General features: G+C 25.5%; 2 protein-coding genes across 3 annotated transcripts; both read left to right on the top strand.

Moving 5' to 3' along the window:
- The first annotated feature begins 1,032 nt into the window (after positions 1-1,032).
- LOC114119778 (carboxypeptidase D) lies at positions 1,033-27,632 on the top strand. Of its 2 annotated transcripts, none has more exons than XM_027981474.2 (21): positions 1,033-1,820; positions 1,905-2,128; positions 6,552-6,712; positions 8,043-8,204; positions 9,226-9,373; positions 10,941-11,038; positions 18,555-18,782; positions 20,727-20,918; positions 21,106-21,197; positions 22,020-22,223; positions 22,879-23,288; positions 23,813-24,101; positions 24,164-24,531; positions 24,791-24,872; positions 24,948-25,034; positions 25,512-25,763; positions 25,825-25,960; positions 26,036-26,152; positions 26,221-26,373; positions 26,440-26,610; positions 27,193-27,632. In XM_027981474.2, exons 1-21 carry the CDS (start codon positions 1,371-1,373, stop codon positions 27,276-27,278), a joined length of 4,110 nt encoding a protein of 1,369 aa, XP_027837275.2. In that variant the 5' UTR covers positions 1,033-1,370; the 3' UTR covers positions 27,279-27,632. The 2 variants fall into 2 exon arrangements, with proteins under 2 accessions (XP_027837275.2, XP_050057054.1); XM_050201097.1 differs by lacking the exon at positions 1,033-1,820 and adding an exon at positions 5,275-5,300 and having other exon boundaries at positions 2,007-2,128.
- LOC114119833 (autolytic lysozyme-like) lies at positions 13,964-16,549 on the top strand. The gene has a single exon (XM_027981553.2). It carries the CDS (start codon positions 14,341-14,343, stop codon positions 15,055-15,057), a length of 717 nt encoding a protein of 238 aa, XP_027837354.1. The 5' UTR covers positions 13,964-14,340; the 3' UTR covers positions 15,058-16,549.

The raw sequence follows: 27,632 nt of genomic DNA, 5'->3' as shown, positions 1-27,632 counted from the left end.
CATATCGTCACTTTTTCTTACGAATGTATTTATATCTATCATTTTTAAATATTTTAGTATATAGGTACAAAAAGTACCTACTCAGTTGTTGAGTGGGTATTTAATATTTTAGCTAATTCACTAAAACTTATTAATAAAATATAATAGTATAGGTACCTTTTTAAACTTTGTTTTTTAAAGTAGTACCTACCTATCTATATAAAATTATAAAATTATTGTACCTAGGTATCATATAATTTATTATACCTAATTATGTTTCTCGGTAAAACAATGTTTTATTTAAAATAATATCTGTAACCCTACCTATTATTACCTATTATTACGGCGTTCGTGAAAAAGGGTATAAGTCAATTGGGAAAAAGGACATAAGTTACTATATTTCAATATATTCAGTGCAATAGAGAATAAGTCATCTATAATTAATAAAATGAACTTTTTCATTAAAACTATACAAATTTAAATTATAATAAAAATAGTTTAATTTATTAAAAATACATCTATTATTATTATACTTACAAAAAACCGAGAATTAATTCGTCTCCTGAAAATGTGTTAAATCTGACTTATACCTTTCTTCACGAACGCCGTCCCTATGTACCTATTTAAACAAAGAATGATGATGTTAGTTATTTTGTTGTAATTCAAAATCATTATTCCATTATTCGTGAGGATTTAAATTTTTTGTGTAGGTATTATATATTTAACATGGCATTTTCAAAATATTTAGATTGATTTTAAGCTAATGCCTCGCTACATCATGAATTCAGTATTTTAGTTTCAAAATAGAGTAATGTTAGTTATATATATATATATATATATATTATACCTACATAGGTATATATGTTTAAGGTTTAATAATAATAATAATTAATAATAATAATAAGCTTTGTTCATGGTCAATGTAGAATGTGGATACCATGGTTCAAAATAAAAATACGGGTTGGTAACAAAGTACAGATTTTTGTAAATTGTGATAACTGATGTAACTTATCACGGGGATACGTAGCAAGAACAACGTATTACATATTTACATAATACACAGTAGTTAGTAGTAGTATAATAGTAGTGGTTGGTGCAGTTTTATATTATTATGTTTAATTCTAACGTTACTCCTACCATACTCCTACTCACATCATTACTCATTAGTCCTTATATATAGTGTCGTTAGGAGTTACTACTATAGTATTACAGTGTGGTTACTGATTAATATTTTAATAACGACTAATTGATCGTTGAGCCATACACATTTCATATTATATTTTTATAAACGTAACTGTAAATCTCTCATTACAATGAATCTCATGCAGCTTTAATATTATTTTTATTTAGTGAATCTCATCTAGTTTTTAGTTTTTAACATTAAAATTAAAATGTATTCATTTGTATTGAAATTGAGTGTAATTACTTGCTTGTTCATCACTGCCTGTGCAAAGTCTATTCGTGAAGTTGGTTTGCATGAAGAATTTCTTGATGAACGATACTACAATACTACTGAAATAGCTGATCTTCTGTATAAAATTGAAAAACAAAATCCAACAATAGCTAGAGTTCATGAAATCGGTGTATCATCATTGGGCCAGAGTATTTTAGCTATTGAAATAACTTCTAATGTTGGACAAAGTAGAAGAATTTTGAAGCCCATGTTTAAGTACATAGCAAACATGCACGGAGATGAAACTGTTGGCTTGCAACTGTTATTATATTTAGCTCAATATTTGACGTCACTTTATGGTTCAGATCATCGTGTATCTAGAATTGTGGATTCAACAGATATATTCCTGATGCCTACACTTAATCCAGATGGTTATTCTGCATCACAGGTAAGACAATATTACTTTTAATTTTTGGCTAAATTAATTATTTGTAAAGTCAGTATAACTAGGTCGTTTATATTTTTGTCTCAGGAAGGTGAATGCTATTCTCAAAAAGGCTATGCAGGCCGAAATAATGCAAAAGGTGTAGATTTGAACAGAAATTTTCCGCAAATAGATAAAAAATCGTTTAATATGCAACAACCAGAAACTAGAGCAGTTATAGATTGGATTCTTAACAATCCATTTGTGTTGTCAGCAAATTTTCATGGTGGTGCTGTTGTGGCCAGCTATCCGTTCGACAAGTATTATTATAGGTATGTTTTTATTTAATTAGTATCTATCTACAGTGTCTATTAAATAAAATAATTTATAAATACATATTACAATAAAAGTAGTATGTATAAAAGTTAAAAAAAATACTAGGTAGGTAATACTAATAGCCAATTTGGATAAACATTGTCTCAAGAACAATATTGTATACCTAGCTAATCAAACCTAAAAACGCATTATAATTAATAACTAAGTACCTATATACTTTTTTTATTAAAAAAAAATATAGATACAAAATTAAAAATAATGTTATTGTTATAATACTTAATATTAAACAGTGTCTGTTTAATTTTTAATATAGTTATGTTTGAATGATGCATGATAACACTTATTTAATATTATTTTAAACTGAGTTGTTATATTATTAATTTTAATTTCTATATTTTATTAACTTCCAACATATTAAACTATTATAGCTTAACAATTATTTTATTAACAACAGATTAAACCTTAAGGTTGTAATATTAGCTTAGGTTATTAAAATTGTTCAAGTTAAAGCAGATTAAGTTTTTTATATTAGTGATAATAATAGTTATGTTAACAAAAATATTATTTAATTACTAAGAGGATTTAGAAAAATTAAGTAATATAGTAAAAAATTCAGTTTTTTGTATAATTATCTCATTTTAAATTACATTTAATAGGGCTATCCGGCTATATTTTATTGGAAAATATTTTATCTATTATAGGTTTATGTTTATTTTCAGAATATTATATTTTCTTGGAACCATTATTTATTTGAAAAAATCTTTTACTGAAAAACATTCTGTATGATAAAATTTAGTTTAATTATTTAAAATGCTTTACCAGAATAGGTTGTTTGCATATAATTTCAAAATGTATATTATCCCTTATTAAAAAAGTTAAAAGTTCCACTTATACCTCTTATTACCTTATCACCTTATCACTTCTATTTTTATAAATCATTATTAAACAATCCACATTCAATAGATGAGATTGATTTAGATTACTAATATAACTATTTTTCTCAGAAATGTCAAAAATTGACCCTGATCTAATTTGGTAAACTTGTTGATTTTTAATTAAGTTTTATATGTATTTTTAAATTGATTAAATAAAAATAAGTCAAGAAAAAAGGCTATTTCATAAAATTAAAATTATAAATTTCTGTTAAAAGTATAAAATTTAATATTATACCTATCAATTTTTCATGGAGATGATTAAAGTACATTGTCATATTTTATAAAATTTATAACAAAAATATTCTTGATCCTTAATTCCCAAAAGTTATATATACTTACGTAACCAGCAAATTAATGTATAAAACATTAAAATTTAATATTCAATAGACGTTAACTAGCTAATGATCTGTGAAAAGTAATTATCATTATTATTGTAATAAACAAATAATTATATTAAACTTATTTTAGATTTAGCTCATTTTTAATGAAGTACCTATAATTAAATAGAAATTGATGTTTATTTATTTCAATACATTTTTCTGATAAAACTCAACAAAAAAAAAAATGTTATTTTTTTATAATTAGTTACTTCTAAATTATTATATGCTAATATTCCATGAATAAATTGTTTAATCATTTTATTCATAATTATTAATGCATGTTATACATTTTGATAAAATATAATAATGATTATTTTTATAAGATAGATATAATCAGTGTTAATGTATAAAGTTTATTTTATTCAGTGCAAGAGTCTAAATAGCTGACTAGACTACTTAAATATTTTTTTATATGCATTTAATATACCTAAGTGGATTAATCATAAAGTACTATTCATGTTGTAATTGTTAAGCTTCTGTACTTAAAAAATTATGGAACAATAAAAGCTATAATCTATATTTAAATTATATTAAGACATTTAGGTATTTTTAAAGGTATAAATTAGAACATATCTAGGCCATATGAAGGACTTCTTTTATTACAAATCAAATAGCAAAGATACTATTTATAGTATTAATATTCATTTAAACATCTTTATTAAGAAAATATACAATCTTTAAAAAAAGGTTTACCATAAGTATAGAATGGAGAATACAAAAAGTGGAAAGTAGAAAAAATAAGTAATTTAGTAGTGATATTTTTTATAGACAAATTACTAAAAAAATAACTATGAATATATGTATAATTGTTGCAACAGATGATTATTTTTGTCATTAATTAACTTGAAAAAAAATTGATAATTACTTAATTTTAATTATTATAGTGTTTTTAATGTAAACAATTAATTTCTCAAATTATATAAAAAAAAAACAATATTACATATTACAAACTTCATAAGTAATAGGATGCTAACTTAATTTAGTTATTTCTAAAGTTCTAATTTATACATTACTATTAAGAAAAGTAAATGTGTAAATACTATTATAATCAACAATTATAGATGTAAATAATATAATATATTATTATGTTATAATAATGCTTGATTAATACTTGAATCCTTTTTTTTAATTGCAATAAACTACCTTATTCTTTAACATGGTTGTGCATTGATCTGTATTATAACATATAATTACAACTTTTTTTATGAGACTACCATTTTTTAACATACATTATGAAAGTTTTTGCAGTAGGTAGTATTTTAATGCACTTGATTATAACTGGTAGCTGACATTTTCTAATGAAGATAATATTATTTCTATTGTGTCTTCAATGTGACAAAGTGTACTGGAAAACATATATCAAGTGTATTATACTATTATTTTTCAGTAAAATACATTAATGTCTTCTACAGATTTTACCATATAGTATTTTAAAATTAATAAATAACATGAGAATATATTAACTTAATTTAAAATTATAACTGAAAATAACAAGATGTATAAAAATGTGTATTTTTAATAAAATATTTTTATTTAATTTTAAGAAAAATATTGAAAATCAAAATGTGTATATTTATCTTGTACTTATAATTATAAACCCTAGAGAGGCTATAGTTAGTATTGCAAAAGTTAATGATTATAAAGTAGTTTATTTATACAAATATAATTAGTCAGATCTGATATTTTGTCTGCCTACGTTATACTAGAAATAATGACACATAATATATAAAATTACAATTCAAAAATAATGTGAATAAAATCTGTATATTATTATTATATTTTTTCTAGTTTAAAAAAATAATTTTTGTTTTATATTTTTATCTATAGCATACAGGAGATTGGTGTATTTTTTTGTAAGTACCAATGGGAATAAACATAAATTTATTTGAAGGTTGTTACAAAATTATTGTTTTTATTTGTTTGCTATAAATACAATTTGGAATGCTATTTTGGAATGTTTTGATTTTAAATCTTAATGGTTTATATGTAGCAAATAGCAATATTTAGCATTAAAAATAACTATCATTCATTTTAAAATATTGTAAATCTTTATGTTTTGATGTGCATTGTTGTGTTGACTAACTGTACCTCACAAAAATAAAAGTATCTACAATAAAAATGTATGAATATATTTTGTTAATTAAAGTTAATGGTTGAATAATTTATGATATACATAGATAAGAAATTTTACAGCATTATCATATATTTTGAGAATGAATGATTATTTAATTTTCAATTTCAAAAATTTGTTATTCTTATTAGTTATTTAAATTGATTGATTGTTTGTTTTTTTTGTTATGTAAATTTATTCATACATTTAAAATCATTCTCATGGTTAATTATTCTTTTATCGGTATGAAACCAAATAAATATAATTAATATTATTTTTGCATACAAATAAATGTTTTGTAGTTGGTGGTTATTATCAAACCTTTATTTATTAGAATATAGTTTTAATAAACAATAATAAATAGGTTAAACAAATACAATTTGAAATAATGATCTTTTTTCCAAGAATTTCTTTAAGTGTAATATTCATTGTTATATTTAATGTGCTTAAAATGTAAAATTTAAAAGTGTGGTCATTTATACTACAAGTTCATATTATTTAAAAGAAAATTTTCATATTTTAGCTTTTTATGTAATAATAAATATAATTCAGTATTTTAACTTTTAAAAGTAAAGGCATGATTTGGAAAAAAACCATGTTAATGCATAATTTAATGGTTCATCTTTTTATAATAAAGTTATTAAAATTATCTTTTAAATAATTAAAAATAACACGGGAATACAGATTTTATTTAGTTTTGGGTTAATAGTAAATAAATATTCTAAAAGTTAGTTTATTTTTAATTTATAAAATATTTTTTTGCTTTTAGATTTTATCACACTAACTGAATAACAATATATTATATAATTATATAATTAACATATTTTAAGGTATTTTTTATTCAATATTTTATTAAAAGTAGTTAATTTCAATTATTTATGTACATCATTTTTGTTTGTTATTAGCACTAACCATAATCTTAAGTGTTATTATAATATAACAACCTTGTTACTTGATAATGTTGTTTATTAATTTTTTAAACTTTTTATATTAGAAACACTTCTCAGGGAGGCAAAACACCAGATGATGCTTTGTTTAGATATTTATCAATCAAATACGCTTCAAAAAATCCTAAAATGGCTAATGGATCGGCTTGTCAAGAAGAACATTTCAAAAATGGCATTACTAATGGTGCTGAGTGGTATGAACTTGAAGGTTAGTAAATATTTAATTCTAAGATTATTTATAATTTCTTTCTATATCTTGTTTACTTATTTTAATGTTTAATCGTGGATTTTTTGTGTGCCTTGGACATAGGAATGTATTAGAAAGATTAATCCCTAAGATCAAAATTAAAGTAGTGTGCTTTTTTTTTAGTTTTAATTTAATTAAAATATAATATATAGCAGTTATTTAAATACATATAATAAAAAAATTAAAATAAAGCATGTTTCGATTTGAATAATAAATAAAATTGCAATCATTTATTTTATATTAGTCAGTTCTGAGTCAGTTCATTCTAAACAATCAATTAAAAGTATTTAGTCTGTAGTCTAGTGACACCAACACTTGAAACAATTAATAGATCATTAAAATTAAATGAAATAAATCAACCATTGGTTATTTAGTGTTTAAAGAGACTATTAAATGTTTAAATATGTGTTAGAGCCTAATAGATTTTTATTTAATACATCATAAGTATAATTAGAATATCCATCATTTAAATTGTTAATACAAAATATTAGAGTTGTGTAACATGTCAACTGCCATATGACTGATGGCAGTAATACAATAAATTTCTGATTTTTATTTTTCGTTGGGCATATTATTAGTGTCATTCCAAATTTTTACAAACTATGTATTTAAAAATACAAAAAAAAAAAAATGATTATTTTATACATTTATTACATCAAATAAATTGTAATAATATTCACTTACACCACTGTGGTTTTTTTAGTACATTATTGTAGAGCCATGGAAAATAATAATATAAAATCAAATTAATTTACGGCAGTTACCGATTAGGTTATGTGGTATTGTAGTAATGATCAACTATGGATTCCGTTAAGTCAAAAACGTGTAAAATTTGAGAATTATAGATGACCGCCAGTGATCCTTACCAGTTATATGGCAGTTAACATGTTAATTAATATCAGGTGTAAAATTCAAAATAAATTAAACTGAATTCCATAAAGATTTTAATCACATAATAATCATATAATCAGGCTGTATAAGTTTGTTTTTATTAAAATGTTAAAATTATTTACTAACTATCTCAATAGATTGAGTTTGATTTGAATATTTATTCTTATTCTATTACAACTTAAACAACTTTTGATTCAGTATATGGTTAAGAGAGCACAACAGTAAAACTAATAGGTATAAAACATTTTTTTTTTTAAACATGTACTCAGAAACCTATTCTACAAATAAAATATGTTTTAAAATTATTTATTTAAAATATTCTGTTATTATGTTTGAGTTATAGATTCTTAGGGCTTAGCTTGTATTTATTTATTATTAATTATCATAAATCACTATTTAGGTGGAATGCAAGATTTTAACTACATTTATTCTAACTGTTTTGAAATTACAATTGAACTTACCTGCTGTAAATTTCCATCTCCATCAGTGTTGACTAAAGAATGGGAATATAACCGTGAATCTTTGTTGACTTATATGGAGAGTGTTCATATGGGAATTAAAGGTAAAATTGTAGTATAATTTATACGTGGGATAATCAAAAAATAAGTTGCATTGGGCCACATATTTGTCCCAAGTAGATATTTTTTAATACACTTTGGTGGCAACAATATTTAACTAGTGCTAATAGCATTACTAATAGTGAAATTTAACTTAGTTGAAAAGGTTATCAGTTATTAGTTGATCATCATGGCTATTACTACAGTTATGTCATCCAAAATTTAAATTCACACAGTGATCTGATTTTTATGGTTAAAAAAATTGCAAACCAGTACAAATTTACAAGGAGTTGTATGAAATGTACGCCGAAAAAATAATTTTGAGGCGGACATTTGAGAAGTGGTACGATATGTTCAGGAATAGCTGTTCTGATGTCATTGATGATTACTGGGTGGGAAGACCGTCCATGTCAAAAGCAATTGGCAATATCGCACATGTTAATAATATATTATATTATATTATATTATCTGAACTAACCGCCAAATAACAATTGACGAAATTTCTAAGACACGGGCCATTTCTTTTGGCAGTCCTCAACAAATACAGAGAATCTGTCAAAAAGAGTCGTGCTGCTTCATGACATTGCAACTCCACATTATAAAAGATTACAAAGATACTACTCCAAGACTTCTAGTGAGAAATTTGGGAACGTCCTACAGTCCTGATTTGTCACCTTGTGATTTTCATGTGTTTGGACTCATGAAAAATGAGCTAGCAAAAAAGTGATACCACATAGATGAAGAAGTAAAACAAGTCAATAGCGATTAGTGTTTTCAAACTGGACAGAAGTATTTCGAACAAAGCATTTCCAAACTCGTTTAAAGATATGAAAAATGTAGAAATCTGTTAGGTGACCATGTTGAAAAATAGTTTGAAAATGAGTACTTTTCAATAAAATGATTTATTTTTAAAAAAATTTAGAATTTTTTCAATTATGATCCAATGCAAATTACTTTTTGATTGTACCTTATAACAGAAATATGACATATATTATAATATTCTATAATTTTTACATGCTTTTATAGGGTTAGTTCAAGATGAAAATAATAATCCAATTCCAGGGGCTAGTATACATATTTTAGGAATAAATCATACTGTAAAAACTACAAATAGAGGAGAATATTGGAGACTGTTACTCCCTGGTACATATACCATTACAGCTAATGCTCCTGGGTAAGATAAACTATTTAATATTATCATAATGAATTATTTAATTTTTGTTTTTTAAGTAATAGGTACAACTATAGATTATAATTTATTTATTATAGTATTCTATAACAAACTAATTTACATATTTGATTTATTAATAGCTGATAGTTAAAATAAATCAAAAGCAGGTTGGGTTATGATATGGTTTTTTTTTTTAATTTCTATAATGAGTAGTTGAAAAATGCTTTTATTTTAAACTTTCAAGGTGGTTTCTCAAAGGATACCTATTAAATATCATATAATAAAATTTATATTTTTGTTTTTTAATAAAATTGGGAATAAACTAAGAAAAACTGTAATTTTTACATAAAACCAATTTTTAACAAAATGGATATTGTTTTTTGGTGTAACTAAGAATGATTGGTAGTAGATTAAAAAAGTCTTCATCAAATTTTTACATTATATTTTTTTATGCGTTAATTTTTTATATTACATTATACATTTGAAGTTCAAATTTGGATAACATTATATATTTTAACAATGAATAAAAATGTTAATTTTTTTTGTCATAATTCAAAAACATAATTTGCGGAGATTTAAAAGCTTTACATGTATTATGAATTTTTCTATATGCAATGTTTTTCACAAAAATTGAATAAAATTACCATAATACTTATAATAAAATAAATAACTTAATGACATTCAATATCATAAAATATACTTTTTTATATAGGTTGACTGACAGTCTCCGATCAGAATTATTTTTGTATATAATGATAAATAATTGAATTTAAATTTAACACATCCATTAAAAATCCCTTCTAAACTCCTACTATACATAATTAAGTGGTATCCTCTTACCCCCTCTTTTTTCTTCCAATTCTTTTATCAAATTAAAGCTTTATTTTTTATTAAATTAAGCCTTGGTAGCTTTGGCCATTGGTTGACATTTGACAATTATTTTTTTACATAGTTAACATATTAGTTATTAGAATATTTTTTATAACAGATTTTCAATTTTCATTACTCTTATGAAATTTAGTGTTTGCTTGATTGATGAAATGTTTGGACCTATACTGAGAGTGCCTAGAGAGTACAAGTCGGCTGCGACCAAAATCGGTTTTTCTGCGCATTCCCAAGTTTCACTCTGCCATAGGGAAACCGGTTTTGATAGCAAGGAGATGTAGGATGCACGGCCCGACTTGCGCTCTCTTAGCATACTCAGTTTAGTTACTGGTATAGAAATTCTGGAATTTTGTATTCAGTTCTGGTGGCTTCTGATTGACTGTAATCGACGATTATTTATTATTATTTATGATAAAATAAAAATAATATTTTAACTGTATGTAATATCTCATACAAAAATTTATTTATTTATCAAATTTTACTACTAATGTTGTTTATAAATTGCTATAGGTAATACACTTATAAATCAAATACTATAATAGATGTGGATGTGTTATTATTTTTAAACTAATTCTTAATATATCGTTTTCATAAATTAAAATATAATATTATCTATTATAATATAAATATTTATGTTCAGTGAGTTGATTTTTACCTAAGATATTTTTTTTTTATTTTGTATTAGTTATAATTCATCAGTATATCGAAATATTATAGTGAAGAATGACACTCTACGCTCTACAACTGTCAACTTTACACTCCATACATTAAAACAATCGTCAGGTAATTTAATGGATAATATACATTTTCCTTCATAAATAAGTTCTATTCAACATACTATTTCTTTCAATTTTACCTTCTTTAAATTTTTCATACATATAAATTGGTGATTTACATGTTTATTAGTTTTTGCATGGGATTACTAATAGGTGGTGGCATATATGTTACAATAATTAAGTAGTAGATTTATGTTAACAAAAATAATTATGAAAATCAGTGGCGGATTGAAAGATTAGAAAATTTTAACTGGTGGGTCTCATAATGTTCTAGTTTTAGTGCAAATTGATCACTTTATTAAATCAGGATTAGTGTTATCCAATTAGTAAATTCTTAAGTCAATATGTTTATTTAATTCGTCTTTGATGAAAAAGAACACTTTACATAAGCTTATATTGTGTATATTTTCTAGCTGACAGATACAAAATATCAATGGTCTTCTGCATGCTGATATTGGTATTGCATGTGTCATTAATAAATTGTGACTTTATAACATTTTTAACATAATATTACCAATGAACTTAGTCACAACAATTTTAGTCCATAATAGTTTAAGAACAAATTAATTAATTTTGTGATATATAATACAGTAGAATCTCTGTAACTCAAATTTTAACTAGTCAAAAATAAATAAATTCTTTTGAAATTAATATAGCGTTAAATAAAATTAATATCTTCTACTACAGCATGTAGTCTTAGAGATTGTGTATACCATTGTCCATCACATTCTATCATTTATTTTTATCCTTGCTATCTTCTAATATTGTTCCTCGGTAAACCATTATGATACATTATGACTGTAATTTCCATATTTTTACAATGCAATCATGTATTCAATTTAATACTTATTCATATTTTGTGTGTATCTTTTGGTTGATGACCAAGTTTTTTGTCTAACTGCTTTAATTAGGTATAAGAAACCTTAGATTAAGAATCCTTCCCCGGTTATAAGTTTTAATTTATAAAATTTATAATATCCTACTTTTATTGGCCAAAATTCTTAATTTAATTTTACCATACAAATGGTTACAACTGTTTGTATTGTTTTATAGTTATTTGAAATATGGTAACTACTGAAAGTAATTTCTATCCATTTTCAAGTTATCTTACTTTAGTTAATGTCTTTATAATAACTTTCCTTAATCTTGAGTTATGGAGTATGTATTGTGTATAAATAATAAAACACTACTACAATGAGTATTACTTAATTTAGATATATTAATAATATTAACATTTATACTTATTTATATATTGTGTATTTGTGTATATTTTTGTATGCTGTGGAAATCACTTAATTGTCCTATTATTATAATTAAATTAAATTTTTCAAATGATTGTCGTAATGATATATGATAAAGTATGTGAACAAAAATAATAAAGATTAATTTTTATATTGATATGATAAATTTATATAAATTACAGATTGTAAAATTGTTTCAAAGAGTTCTACACATTTTGACCAGCAAAATTAGAACCCTTTATCTATATTTAAAATTTAATTTTAATGTTAGGTTGTTAAATGTGTTTTCCACACGCAGTTAATACCATTGTATTGAAAATTGTATTTGATAATAATATTTAAGATATCATCAGGCACAATCCAATGATAATTATTTTACTAAAATTGCTCACAGTAATTATAATCATTACATTTTTAAATTTTTTTTATTATTATTTTTATATTTATTTATTATTATTATTTTTTTTTTATTACATTTATGTATTTTATTACTTTTAATATTTTACCATTGGTCCTTTTTATCCACTTTTTAAGGTAATTTTATTGAACAAAGTATTGGTTGAAAAAAATAAGTCTATTTTACAAATATACAATTAACTTGATTATTTATACTGGCTATTAGAACAAATTTTAATACAACTAGATAAGTTTGATTTAGCCACTAAAGGGTTATCAAAATTTGAATGTACTTCCTATTTCATTTTCAAAAAGCCTGTTAAAATCACAATTATAAATTTATTTGTTTAAAAACATTATTTTTTAAGTTGGATTTTGTTCTAAAAATTGTATATCAGTGTCAGTGGCATAATTAGGAGAGAAGCTGCTAGATGTGGTTAGTCAACTGACTCCTATCCTTATAGTAACTGTTTTAAAACTTAACAATAATATTAAAAATTAAGTATGAACATATTGAACATAAACATTTTTAAATAGAGATAAGGATGTCAAATTGAATTGATATCAGGGACAGCTGATAGTTTATATTATATATCTAAATATAATTTAATATACAGCCATTATGGGAGGTAATTTCTTTTAAAAAATTGACAAACTACTTGGCTTATATAATATATATGGATAAAAAACAATCATACTTTACAATATATATCCATCAATATTTTGTCGTCATATTAATTTTAAACAAACGTTACTAAAAATAAATATGCTGCTTTTATGAAATGAAAGTTCATCATGACCATGGCCGCCCACAGGGGGCCACCTCTGCCATGCCCCCCGATTTTGTTGACAATGCTTGTACAGTATTTTACCTAACCTAATCTAACATTTTATATGTATATGTATAATATACACCTTGCCCCCTCCCCCCCCCGGTGAAAATTTTTGCGGTTGCCCTTGATCATGACAATTTACTGTATTGACTTAAATTAAAAGATTGATAAATATTTATAAAACAATTATTAAAAAACAGTGAATAAATGAAACTATTATATAGATTTTTAGATAAAAATGGTTTATTATGTTTTTTTATACATTGAATGGCAAGCGTCTAATGATAAATTTTAGAAATTAATTAATAAATTAATTTTAATCAGTAAAATATTGTAATTGTTACTAAAATACATAATCAAGCCAACTACTTAATAAAATTATAATTTATTCTACTTAAATTAAAAATTTCAGAATACTAATTTAATTTGAAATTTGTTGTTCTAAAAACATTCAATTTTATTCTAAATTAAATCAAATAAAAATATTAAAAACTTCAATTTTCAAAACTCTAGAGTTTCTTAAAAAAGTATAAGATTTTAAGAATGCACAAAAGAAATTATTTTTGCAATGAACTAACTATTTTTAATTCTTATGTATTAGCATGTTATCCATTTTTATAAATAAAATATGTTGTTTAATATTGTATTTTATAAGTGTTTGGTTTACTTATTTTTACTAATATTAAAATATCTAACAAAAATAAATTAATGTTTTTAAAAATGTACAGTTGTTGATTTTGATTTTGAAGTACTTTAATTTATAGTGCATACAATCGAGAAAAAGTGACTAAAAATATGTTGATGCAATTTTACTAATTTTTGGTTGTAAATTTATAAATATGTCCTCGTCTTCTCAGTATGTAATTTTACATATTTTAAATCTACATTCATTTGTTAATTATTTATACAATACTTCTTTAGAGCTCATTGGTGTTAATATATCAAACGTGGTAATTGATTTATCTCACTGGAATGTTAATGTTGATTTTGGATTGGCTAAACGTAATGGGACTATTGCTGTGATTCATAAGGTAACTCAGGGAATTAAATATGTCGACTCTCACTATAGAACCAGACGAATTGAAGCTGAAAAAGAAGGACTACTTTGGGGAGCATATCATTTTGGTACTAAAACAAATGGTGTCATGCAGGCTAATCACTTTTTAAAGAAAGTTGGAAATGCATCAACAACTTTACTAGTTTTAGATGTCGAGTCTTATATAAATGAAACAATGACACAAAAGCAAATTGAAGATTTTATAATAACTGTTCAAAATACAACTAAAAACTTTGTTATGATATATGCCAGTTATAATACCTTAAAAAACTACACTACCCCATTTTTATTAAAAACTCCACTATGGATAGCTCTTTATAATGAATCACTTAAATTACCTCCAAGTTGGAATAAATGGGTTTTATGGCAATATACAGATGGAAAAAAGGGTTTATGGCCTCATGGAGTAGATGGAGTTGGCTTGTGTGATAGAAATAAATTTAATGGTTCAGTTGATAAACTCAGAGCATTTTGGCCAAATGGAAGTTTGCCTCTTTAATGAGTTTAGGTATATTTTATATCACGTATAGTAGTTTTTATGTTGATTTAATTTGTTAGTGTTTACTTAATTATAATTTCTAACCAATTATTTCAATAATAAACATATGATTGTCTTAAGTCAATATTAAATGTAGATCAAGAATTTTATGACTAACAGAATATGAAATAAAATAAAATATTATCTATACACAAATACATATATTATGCTTATTTAATATTGTTTCTAATTAGTAATTATTATACTTAGATAGGTAAAATTTAATAAGATCTTCTACTTTAACACTTAATTTTTCAATATAATATTTTGAAAATAATCATATTAGTAAAATTTACCTTTTAAATACAAGAACTTTGGGGGGTTCAACCCCCCGCCTAAAAATAAAAAGTTATTCTAGTTGTGGCCTTGGTAAGGTTTAATACTACATATAATTAATTTGTTTCCATAAAATATATTAAAAGAGAAAAAAGTTTGATTAAGCTCTATCTATAATTGGTAGGTTTCTTTTTATTCTATTGTTAATTTTCTTATTTTTCTATTTTTACAATGTACTTACAAAAGGTTTTATTTAGACATTTTAGTTTGATTGTTACTTTAAATAAAACATACTAGCAAATAAAACTAAATCTATTATTTGAAAAAAATATGAAAAGAAAGCTGCATTTGTTGAAATTGGTTAATTTTCCATCTCATTTTTATAAGCATTCTATTCATTTCAAACAAGAAAATTAATTTAATCTACTGGTTAAATATATTTACTTTTTGTTATTTTTATTTTGCAATCATTGACAACCTACTTAACCTACCTCACACTAAGTAAATACAGATTTACATTTGATAAAACAATATCAATGCATGACTTAATAATTACTTAGTTGTTTTTATTCTTACAGTATGTCATATGTATATGAGATATTATTTTGATGTAGTATGTTTAACAGTTTTTAGCTATTTGTATTTTTATTAACAACAATGGATTCAATTTAAGTTTCTCTTTTAGTAGAAGTATATCAATACACTGCACATTTATTTTTAATTAAGACCTGAAAAAGTGGTGGAGGGGCTTAGGCCAACTTTAACAAATTATAAATGTATATAACATATTACTAGTATCTGCAATCTATTTACGTTAATTATATGTTAATCATCAACATTTTATTTGTTATAACATCTCTATTGATTATATTATGAATTATCTATTAAATAACTTATAAGTCTTCAGATAATTTGTAGTAATAATATAATTATGCAATTTTCATATACATACGTGTATATGTGTATTATATAATATATATTATGTGATGTAGACATTTATTATTATTATTATTAAATGTATTATTATTATATACTTTTTATTGAAATTCAAAATTTTTAAAGAAAATGTTATTTTACTTATTGCGTGTTATGTGATAAAACTGCTCGGAACGGTTGTAAGATTTATATATATACATATATATGATTAATAAACGAGTAATTATTGTTGTAGCAAATAGTTGTTTTTTTTTTTCTTTAAGGTAATTTGGTCGTTTCCACACTTGTGTATATACATATTGTTAAGTCGCACGTAATTGCTTTAAAATAACCGTTAACTGGGATGAAGTGAAGTATTCGGCCGCAATACGACAAGGTGTGTTGGACGATCACACGATGACACGTAATACGAGTCGTATACTCATATGCGAAATAAAAATGCGCTTGTATTTATATTTACCTAAATACCTGTATTATCAGAAAATAACATTATTTTTAATTGTTTTTTTGATTGATTATAATATTAGTGATTACACTAAATAACACTAGCCCTGAAGTTACATGCTTTAAGTATATTATTATTTATTTGTTAGCGTATCTATTATACAGCTATACCGTCTGTTTATTAAACCACTGCAATAATATGATACCTACGACTACAGTATAGGATGATGGTATAAGCTGCTGATGTTTTGAGATTGAAAACCATCAAACTCTCTAATAAATGTTTATTAAAACACTGTGTGTTCCTTTATCATCACGCGTATAATTTGTTTTAGATGTTTCTCGAATTTAAATTACAATAAATATAATATTATCTAATCAGTAGAGGTCTGTTATGGTTTGTTTGAATTCTGATGATACGGTCATCATCGCTATTGAAAATTAGATTATAAAAAATTCGAATTAGTGACTTGAACGAAGTGATATTGCAGGTTAAATTTTAAACTTTCAAGTATAGTTTAACATGATAAATCCGAAAGTACCTGTTATTCGTAATTTTAAGATGGTCTATGAAAATTAAAATTTGCTTATTGCCGAGAACGAGTTATGTTAACGTTGTCTGATTACCTTTATTGTGTATCATTTACATAAATACGTTTGTGTTGCGTGCTACTTTTTACAAGTGATTTCCATTCAGCATTGAACATACTTCGTTTATTTTATAATACTACATTTTATTTGAATAAAGCATAATTAATTATATTCTGTCAACCGTGCTGAGAATATGCGTTAGTCTGATAAAAATCAGTTCTTTTGCTCATTCTCACATAGTCACATGACACCCTACCATAGTGGAATTAGATAGAATTAGCGCGTTTTATCATTAAATAGAGTACCTATCCATAGTTAAATGAATAATAATTATACTTTTTGTACTTTTGTAGTGCATTATACTTTCTAAATATTCTATTACAATTCAGTATTAATAAAATCTGAATTAATTTTTTTAAATTTTTAAACATTTATAATAAAAAATAAATATATTTTAAAGTTCTATACATTTTTGAAATACTCAATAGTCTGTATAAATATAAATACTTAAGTATTTTTATTTGAATTATGTGCATCATACACAACCGTAAAAATATAAACTTGATCCATGTATTGAAATGAATTCCCATATATTATACTCCAACACCATTGAGTAGAATGCATCTACATTGTATATTGTATATTTTAAAACCGTACATAAAATTTAGTATAGAAAAAAGCTGTTCGTTACTACGCTACTTCAGGGAATGACGAAAAAAATAAAGCAAAACCATAGTATAATTATTAAGGTGTTTACAAATAAATAACTATAATGTTATACTTATACATCGATAAAATTGTAATTCGATGGAGTTGTAGTCTTACTCGTCGACGATGAGATATGGGCAAGACACTAAACAACTTACTATTTGATTGCAGACATGCACATTGATTATACTACTTAGGCTATTAAGGCGCGTATTAAAAAAGAAATTTTTCTACAGTTCTTCAACGAACAGTTTTTGTAAGAAAAAATTATATAGTCTAGCCAATATATATTTGACTTGGACTTGGGGTAAACCCAATTTATTTAGTAGTTCGAAAATTGGTAGAACACGCATACACGTATCAATGAGCTTCACTCTTAATAATTTTATTTCTATGTTAAAAATATTACATACGAGACTGGAATCAGTGTAAAAGTCGAACACAAGTCCTTCTAAATAACTATATAAGTTACATAATATATACAGGTAATATTTTTTTTTCAGCTGTTGATTTGAGCATGATAGAGGTGAAGACCGGAACTAGAGACATTGATGGTTTCCCAATTCCTGTGACTTTTGAGCACCACAATTACGATCGTCTGGTGTCTGCGTTGAACTTGATTAATGTCAACTATCCAAACATCACCAGACTGTACACTGTGGGCAAAAGTGTGCAAGGGAGAGACCTATATGTACTCGAAATATCCACCAGTCCCGGACGGCACGAACCTGGTAATTTTAACTTAAACTATGGGAGGTCAGCATATTAGTTAACAGTTTCTCCTTTCAAAAAAAAAACAAATTTGTAGCATTTATTGTATATCTTTTAAATTTAAGTTATTAGCTGCGAATGAATCGTATTGGATAATTTTTAATTTTTTTCTTTCTTTTTCAAATCATAATAATTTTTGACAGACATTTTATTAATTAATAATATATTCATTATTCATTGATAATTTAATTAAAATTTTATTAGTAACAGATATAAAAATTATTAAAAAAAAAAAAAACCGGTCAAGTAGGTACCTAACGCTTTGCTGTACAGTAGGTATCGAGTGTACCTATTGCGCATAATAGAATAGGTCACTATAATGGATGTGTTAAATTTGAATGTAATGATGGATATCACTGTATACGAAAAACAATTCTGAACAGAGATGATTTGTATCTTGTATTAAGTTTTCCATTATTTGTTACTTATATACAACATTTATTATAAATTAACTACAAAATAAAAATAATTTGAAAATATTCATGATTTTGACGAATTTTGTCAGTAAGTAAGTTAAGTAAGTTTTAAGTAAGTTAAACTTCAAACGCTAGAATCACAATAAGACTAACTCATGAGGAACTTTGTATTAAATTTTCAATTATTTTGATTTAGTCAAAACAATGTTATCGACATTTATAAAAAAAAAACGAATATTTAAAACTCCTATAAATAACTTTAAAATAACAGCGAAATATTTTTAAAATTAAATCATGTAAAGAAAATGCCAATCTAAATTATTGGTGAAAGTTTTAAGTATCTACGACTTATACTATTTGAATAATAACAAATATTTAAAATCGTTTGAGGATAGGTCGTTATCGTTACTCAATTTCGTACAAATTTAAAATTCAATGCTCATAACATATTTTTCTATAATGACGCTCAAGTTTTCTCTATAATTGATTGAAGGAAAACTTTGGGTTGAATTTGTTTACCTTATTAGATATAAATATTAAAAATGTTAAGCATTTTTGATTACAAAATTACTTGCAAATTTTTGTGATTTTGACATATTTTGTAAAAATTTGAACTTAAACTCTTATCAAAAAAATATTATAACTAACGTTTTTTGATTTTTTTTTTTTTAACTACAAAAGAACAGTTTTTATAATTTTTTTTATCGATATTTTAAAATAAAATACTTAAAACAATTGAAAATTTAACCGTGTAAAAATAAAGCTAATATAAACATTTGTTGAAAATTTCAAGTATTTACAGCTATTCATTTTTGAGTTACAAGTTACAACTGTATAAAAAATAATCAATTTTTTGAAAACTAATAGAAACTTCTTACTTTTGACTTTATTATGCACCAAGGATATTTAATTTGCAACCGGAAACCATACTCTTGAAGTTTTAAATTGAAGTATTATTTTGACAAGTTATACAGGTGTTTACAGACAAAAAAAAACACATTGTAGAATCAATACATTAATCATTCCGTTCAGAATCTAAAATATAAAGCTAAATATTTAAAATTCATTTTTTGTTATGTATCTAATTGTATTTATACATTAATAAACTATATTTAAACGATATTTATATATCTACCTATTATTAATGACCCAAATATAATAAGCCAAGATACTAAATTACTCGGACAATTTTAATAAATTATTAATTACGTTTAAAACTACTAACTCCATATTAAGTTTAAGCAATGAAAATATATTATCCTTAGTAAAATATCAACTAAATAAATTTTTTACAAGAAAAAACCTTCAAATTTTTGTTAGATTAAAAAAAAATCCCACACGTCATAATTTTTAAGCCCTATACATTCCTTCTTCCCCTATAAAATTAGTGATAAATGCGCCCCGGTGAATCGGTCTGTAATATTGTAATAATGTACCTATGTATCTGATATATGTGAATATTACTAAGACTCAAGTGTTATGATTTAGGCAAACCGGAGTTCAAGTATGTGGCTAACATGCACGGGAACGAAGTGATCGGCCGGGAAATGTTGCTTTTGCTTGCTCAATACTTGTGCCAGAACTACGGTATCGATCAACGCGTTACTCGGTTGGTGGACAGCGTACGAATACATCTAATGCCTACGATGAACCCTGACGGATACGAAATATCCAGACAAGGTATTAAAATGTTTTTGTAATTTTAACGAGTTGCACCTGCAATTTTAGTCACCTTGCTTTTCAAAAACGAGTTTTTGCACTAAGTTATTCAATACTTATTAAGCAGATTAAAATAGACGAGTATTTGTAATTAGTATTTAGTGTATTATACTAATAAGTATAATATATACAATGTTGTTTATCGCAGGAATCGAAGACGTGAACGACTTGGTGGGCCGTGACAACGCAAACAGAGTCGATTTAAATCGCAATTTTCCGGATAATCGACATTCTTTGCACGTGAGTATTTACATACAGGTTATACTTATAATAAGTTACGAACAAGTAAAAATCACTCACCGAATGCTGTTCATGTATCTGAATCCGTTGATTTATAAAATCTATACATTTTTGTGGGTATGGGTATTGGCACTTATTATATTTTTATTTGCAGACACATATTGTGCAACCATTTTCCGTTGATTATGTCATATTTATAAATATTAAAATGTAATATTTATACTCAATAGAATAATTACTTAAGACAACATCAGGCGTCTATATAGCTGAACTTTTTTATGTTGGGTGGAGGGAGGTATCAATATAATTTACTATGTTTTATTGTTATTGTTTGTATTAGTATTTTTTACTTGAAATCAAATATTGATGTTTCTTAATCGTTTTGTTATGTGATGATACTTAATTTTAAATAGTTAAATGACTAAAAACCATCAGTAAAAGCATCAATTTAATTAACTTTCTCGGGCCATTTACAATTATCTTACATTTTTATAAAAATTATGAATGCACTCCATCCTGTCGGTTAATTTTTCGTATTTTAATGTTTTTATTACATAAGTATTCATTAAAAAGAAAAAATTATTGATGAATATGTTGAAAGATTTTCCAAATATAAGAAAACCAAATTATTTTATATTTAATTATTTATCGTTGTATGCATATATTTTTATTAAAGCCCGTTTTTCTGAAAATTTACTCTAACATTTTTAAATCATATACTTAGAAAGTTTGAAAATAATATAATATATTATTGTGTCATATTAAAATATTATAATTTATAAATCTTTCTCGTAAAACTTTAAATTTCCTTATGATTTAAAGGTACAGAAACAAGAACCGGAAACCAAAGCAATCGTCGAATGGATCAAAAGCATTCCTTTCGTTTTGAGCGCCAATCTACATGGCGGAGCCCTCGTAGCCAACTATCCCTTCGACAGCAGTGCGATTGACGGTAATTCCATTCCGCAGGCATCTTATACCCCCGACAACGACGTATTCGTGCTGTTGGCCAAAACATATTCCATGGTTAGTATATAATGTTGACGATTTTGGTGAAAAAATAATTGGAACGATACTTGGTGGTATTTTAGATTTTGAACGAAGTGATGAATGTATTGATTCTACAATGATATGTTTTTTTTTGTCTGTATATACCATAACTTGTCGAAATAATGCTTTAATTTAAAACTTCAGAAGTGGTTTTCGATGGCAAGTTTTTTCCAGGAGTTTTTCAAAAAAATCGGGAAATACATTTTTTATAGTTAAAAATTACGTCTTAGAAATGTGAAACATAAACCAGTTATTTAAATTGGCATTTTCTGCACATGATTAAATGTAATTATAACTTAGGGTATTCAGGTCATCAAAACACAAATCACCTTTTTCACCATCTAGTGGAAAATAATATGTACGAGTACTAAGCTGACAAATGAATTCCGTTCAAAACCGTTTTTCGTATACAGCGATCCCTAACGTTGCTTCAAACTTAACACAACCATTATTATGACCTACGCCCTACTCTATGTCCGAGGTCTATTCGATACCTACTATGCTGCAGAGTGTTACACTGTTACTTGTCACTAGTCAAATCTTTTTATTATTATTATTATTATATTTTTAGTAGTATAGTTTAAGGTTTTTTTTTAAATCGATCATAAATAAACTAATCGATTGTTTGCAGAATCATCCAAAAATGCATTTGGATAGAAACAAGTGCGCAAATGACACGACGTCATTCAAGGATGGAATAGTCAATGGTGCCTCATGGTATAGCGTGGTCGGCGGCATGCAAGATTTCAACTACTTAAATACGAATTGCTTCGAACTAACGTTCGAGCTGGGCTGCACAAAGTTTCCGTTTCAGAAAGATTTGGAAGGTTACTGGCTAGACAATCGCGAGTCGTTGCTCACATTTATGGAACAAGTCAACAGGGGTGTGAAGGGATTCGTACTGGACGACAAGGGGCAGGGTGTGCGTAACGCGGATATTTCTGTCGTGGGCATTGAACACCCCGTGAAATCAGCGAACGATGGTGATTACTGGCGGATATTGGTGCCGGGAGATTACGAAATATCGGTGACGGCATATGGGTAAGACAAAACAGTATAGTTTTGCTAGAAATTCAATGCATTTTAATGAAATTACATATAGAATGATTGTTCACGTGTTATACATTTTTGTATAGTTTAAATCGTCTTAAATTCAGAAAATCACGATTCCCTAGTCAAATTAATCATTACACATTTTTCTGACGATGTTTCGAAGTAACAAAATATGTAACGGTCGTTACCTATATTAAATAATTAAATTTATTCTTATTTGTTTATTTTATTTTTTTTTATTGTATGACACGCTTACATTTGTACAGCCATACAAGCATAATTTCTATACAATCATATTTTATTAACATTATATTAGTTTTGGAGACATGAATCTATCAGTTATACTCAGTTGTTCAGGATTATTATTTACTACCTAAATTTTATACTAATGCAATAAATAATATTTTTTTCTAATGCATTCGCTGAAAATGTATGCTGAAAAATATCAATTTAGGGTCTGAGGCCTTAATGTCCACGAAATTAAAGAATCCTCTTCGTTGTTGTGTTTATAGATACAAAAGAAAAACCCAGTCCGTCCATGTTTACAACTCTACGACACCCACTTGGTTGAACTTCACGTTGATCAAGGAAAACCTCAATGAATGGTCTCAAGTCAACGATTTTGGTTTGAGAACGAACGTGATTAAAATGAACGAATACAATACAAAAGCGTTGTTTCTAAGTAACCTCAAGGAACTAGAAACTAGTTTGTCAAGTGTAGCAGAATTAATTACAACGCCTAGTTCTTTAGATTACCATTCGGCGGAAAGTTCAATAATTCAATTTAAAGTGACTGAAAATGTAAGAATAACACATTTGTGTATTTAATAATAAATAATAAAAATATGTGATAAAATAAATAGGTAGGATCGCCTGACGAATTGAAGTTCAAAATTGCCATTTTGGGAGGATTGTATGTCAATGAACCTGCTACTCGTGAGATTTTATTATTTTTGGCTAGACATTACGTCGAGGGTTACAGACAAAAAGACAAGGATATAGTTTCGTTTTTATCAAAAGTTGTGCTACATTTTATACCATACTTCGAACAAAATGAGAATTCTTACGAAAAAACATGTTCGACCGATGATCAAGCAGTAGTTACCTCACCACTATTGATAGCCACTAACCAACAAGATGAGCAGAAGACCACTGATAACTTGTGGAAAATGTTACAACGTGAACAGTTCGATATGATGTTCAGTCTGGAAGGTGGATCTATTCAAATAAAGTTAGTGTAATTCATTACTATAAATCATATTATGTCTAAATGGGCGCTGCGAGAGGGTGCAACTTGCACCCCCTTGGCTTTTCAAAAATAAAAAAATTGAATAGTATTATTATATAATATATAACACAATTAAAAGTCAGCGTACATGCACAATGTGCACAATGTTATTAATAATAAAAATCCTGGTGGCGCCTATGTATGTCTATTATTTATAGCACCTACATTTAGTAACATCATTTATATTTTATAATTGTTTTAGAGGTCCAACAATTCATCCAAGGAACACAATTTCCATAATATTACAGGATTACGAAGAGTTATTTTATAGTAACTTAAAAAACGTGAGTAAACTTATAATATGCTTATAAAAATGTAGTATTTTTATTTATTATTTATTCCTCATAATATATTTTTAGACTTGCGGCGAACCATTAGACCGTAAAATTAATGATGTTAAACAAAATGTTTTGGATACATTCAATAATGTATTAAAAATCAAAACTGTACGTATAAAAAGATATAATCTCATACAAGTCATAACAGTAAGACACCAAACCTGCACGTTATTTTTGTCCAATTATGTACAACACGGTTAATCTACATTCAGCAAAAATAATTTTATGTTGTTCATTTTAATATAATAATTAAATAACCTATTATCATATTTAAAGTAAAAATATTATCTATAGAATCTCATATAATTTTATTGATTTTAAAATTGTAATATTTTTCATAGTTATAACATATAACTCACTTTAATATTTTTATATGTAATGCTCTAGAATCTAGTCTAGATATTATTCTCATCTTTAAATTTGATAATAAGTCAATTTGCTCTAATATTAAACCAGCTAAAAACACTAAATTGGTTTTGTTGAATACAGATTTCTCATGTTGAACGTTTGTATGACAAATGTAAAATGTCATATAGGTTGGATGTCCTCTTAATAAAGAAAAATCTAAGAATTAAATTATTTCAGATGGCATTGCGTTTAACCTGCTGTAATTATATTAATCCGTTGGAAACAGTGTTTGTTTGGATGGAAAGTTACCACATGCTGAAAGTCATCATAGAAAACATTCAAGGTGTTCAAGGATCAGTTGTGGACAAATTTGGCAAACCTATTCGAAACGCAATCGTAACAATTAATATGTTTGCTGACATTTATTCAGTCACTCCTAATTCTGCCGTTTTCAAAGCGCACTTACCGATAGGTGGATATAATATTCATGTGAGTTAAGTTATTTTAGATTATGATAAGTATGATTAATAATTGATTTGTCTTTATTTAGGTCAAAGCAACTGGATACTTGGCAAAAAGTATTCCAATAATTGTACACCGTGGAAATGTTACCAAGATCAATGTTATTATGTCATCAGCTGTTGGCCATGGTTCCGCAACTCTTGAATTAAACACTTTCGTTAAAGGTAAGTAACATTTTTTTATACTTAACTATTATTGTCTTTAAACCATTTAACATTATGAATTCTGTTTTGATTTAGGTTCTGTTATGGATATTGAAAATAAACCAATAGAGGGTGCAATCATAACTGACGATTCATCTTCATCTGTTTCCACTAGTTATCATAATGGAACTTATAAATTACCTGTTGGAGAAGGTGATTTTATTGTTATTTATATATAAGCTTAATTAATTGCTTGTATCTAATTATATTAAATGTTAAAGGTGTCAGAACTTTACGAGTAAGTGCTCATGGATATTATACTTCTGTAAAGTCCATAAATATTCTAGATAACAGACCTCAGACCGTGATTTTCAAATTAACTAAAGACGAGAGGGTTTTTAATATGCCAAGGTTGATGTTTATAGTTCTAACAGGTAGATAAAAATTAAAAAATTAAAATTTTCAAATAAAAATTTTAACCTTAATTCTTATGTTTTTAGTTTTTATAATTTCTATTATTGGAGTAAGTTGGTATCATTTCTACCTTCGATGGAAAACAGGGAGACCGTCATCATTTGCCTATAAAAATGGTTTTGCGTTGCTACCACAAAAACCTTATCTTTTTGATGACGATGATGAAGTAGAACTATTCCGCAACCCAGTCATTAAAGGTAAGTACTAAGTTTATTAATAAATATTTAAATATAGTCTGCAAAGTAAAAATATACTTTATTTTAATTTCTTGAAACATATATGCAATGTATTATATTACATACAGTGCATTATTTTTATTTTGAAATAGGAAAATATCTAGTAAAAGACTATTCCTTGAAATTAAAAAGCTATATTATGTATTTAACAGCTTCTAAGCTGAACTTATTTTGTGGATAAATAGAATATAGTTTTAAAGCATTTAGATTTTTATAGAATTTTACACTGAATAGTATTACCTTTATTTTTCAATGGAATTTTTTTTTTTCTATACGTACAATTTTGAGTAACACCTGAATTAGTGCTTCAAGAGTTTGCAGCTAATATGTTATAATTATTTTGATGTAGATTTAAGAACTATTAACTAACAAATCTTTAAATTTCATACTATGAATTTATTAATAGTTATTATGTTTTTAAAAATCACAAAAAGAATATTTTATTAAGAAGTAGATTATTAATTTTATTTTTGTCACATTTCAAATTATTGTCTCGATTAAAAACGTAATATTTAATAATGAAATTTGTTAACTAATTTGCAGATTCTGCGACGAGACCATATCATGATGATTCAGATATAAGTTTCACTGATAGTTCAGAAGAATCAGAATCTTGCTATGTTCGGTAATCATTTTAATCCCACTATTTTATTGTACATTTAAGAACAATCCTAATGTGCTATACTTCAAGAGGGCCAAGTTAAAATTTTGAATTTCTATTATGTACTAGTCAGTGAAAGCATGCACTTGATATGTTTTAGGGAAATTTATATTTTGTTAAGTAATGTCTTGTGCAATCCTTAATTGTTTAGTATTTATGATTAATTAATTTGTATTATTATGCTGACCTTTTAGTTAGTAACATTTTTTATTTTATATCTAATTATTACAAATATATTTGACATCTCATCTATCTAATACATACTAAGAAGTGTTATATTTAAGTCATTATTTAAGAAAATTAAACTATAACTTGCACTAAA

This window comes from Aphis gossypii, chromosome 2 (assembly GCF_020184175.1).
Source record: "Aphis gossypii isolate Hap1 chromosome 2, ASM2018417v2, whole genome shotgun sequence".
Classification (NCBI taxonomy): domain Eukaryota; kingdom Metazoa; phylum Arthropoda; class Insecta; order Hemiptera; family Aphididae; genus Aphis; species Aphis gossypii.
The sequence above is the reverse complement of the archived record's forward strand: the minus strand, read 5'-3'. Positions and strand labels throughout refer to the sequence as shown.

What these genes read in the sequence shown, in the direction of transcription:
- LOC114119778 (XM_027981474.2), top strand. Translation starts at nt 1,371, where the DNA reads ATGTATTCATTTGTATTGAAATTGAGTGTAATTACTTGCTTGTTCATC. An exon ending in ATTACAGCTAATGCTCCTGG is followed by an intron (nt 9,374 to 10,940) that starts GTAAGATAAACT and finishes ATTTTGTATTAG; the next exon opens with TTATAATTCATCAGTATATC. An exon ending in ATTAAACACTTTCGTTAAAG is followed by an intron (nt 25,961 to 26,035) that starts GTAAGTAACATT and finishes GTTTTGATTTAG; the next exon opens with GTTCTGTTATGGATATTGAA.
- LOC114119833 (XM_027981553.2), top strand. Translation starts at nt 14,341, where the DNA reads ATGTCCTCGTCTTCTCAGTATGTAATTTTACATATTTTAAATCTACAT.